This window comes from Plasmodium reichenowi (assembly GCF_001601855.1).
Source record: "Plasmodium reichenowi strain SY57 chromosome Unknown, whole genome shotgun sequence".
In the NCBI taxonomy this organism is placed as follows: Eukaryota; Apicomplexa; class Aconoidasida; order Haemosporida; family Plasmodiidae; genus Plasmodium; species Plasmodium reichenowi.
The window spans coordinates 1-1,010 of NW_017962428.1; the positions used below are offsets into that span (position 1 = coordinate 1).

Consider the following 1,010-nt stretch of genomic DNA (forward strand, 5'->3'; position numbering starts at 1 on the left):
TTTTTTTTTCTTTTTTGTGGGTTATATAAATATGTCCATTGTATTATTAATAATTTTTAATAAGGAAAAAAATTTAAGGATAAATAATAAATAAATATATATTATTATTTTTATTTATAATGTGTTTGTACTATCAAAAAATTAAAAAATAAAAAAAATAAAAAATAAACAAATGGAAAAATAAAAAAATAAAAAAATGAAAAAATAAAAAATAAAAAAATGAAAAAATAAAAAAAATAAAGAAAAAAATTAATAAAAGTGTATATTGAATTATATACAGATAAACATAAAAAAAAGGAAAAAAAGAAATAAAATAATTACAACATAGTTAAGCAAGAAAATTATAAAGCATAATTTTTTTTTGTTATTTTTGTTTAAAGTTAATTATATAATTAATATTTAAGGGAAAAAAGGACTTTACATTAGTATATATTTTCAACACATATAAATAACTAATCACCATATTTATCTTTTATTAATATATATATATATATAAATACATTATATGTATATATTTAAAATGTTACTATTCTGAGGTTTCATTTAATTCTACTTCAAGTGATGGTAACAATGAAAATAATACAACAAGTGCTGTAAATTCAGCAAGTATACAAGGATAATAATCTAAATTTTCACTGTTTTTGGATCTTAACTTATCCATTATACGATTAATTACTTGAGGACCTACATCTTTAAGAGATTCTACCATATAAGATGGTATACCAACTTCAGATTTGTTCATAAGATCTTCCCATTTAAAAACGTATTTATGATTATCATTGGCAATTTTATTTGAATGAGCACTCACAGTTACTTCTCCACCAATTCCTGGAATAACTGTTGAAACACTAGGTAAATAAGAAAGTCCTCATACATACCATTTTAATTAAGTCACTTTTATTATTATCAACAGGATTATCAGATTTTAATAAAGAACTTTTATAATTTTTTTATTCCGTTAATGCATTAATTCTAGATAATATACTTTTTGAAAATTCCTTTGTAAAACT

At 19.3% G+C, this 1,010-nt stretch overlaps 1 pseudogene across 1 annotated transcript; it reads right to left on the reverse strand.

Moving 5' to 3' along the window:
• Positions 1-526: 526 nt before the first annotated feature.
• PRSY57_0021400 (putative exported protein) lies at positions 527-1,010 on the reverse strand (annotated as a pseudogene; the record flags this gene model as incomplete). The annotated part of the gene is given in 2 exon segments: positions 527-868; positions 870-1,010. Coding segments are annotated over 2 exon segments (483 nt in total), but the record flags the coding sequence as incomplete, so codon positions are not given.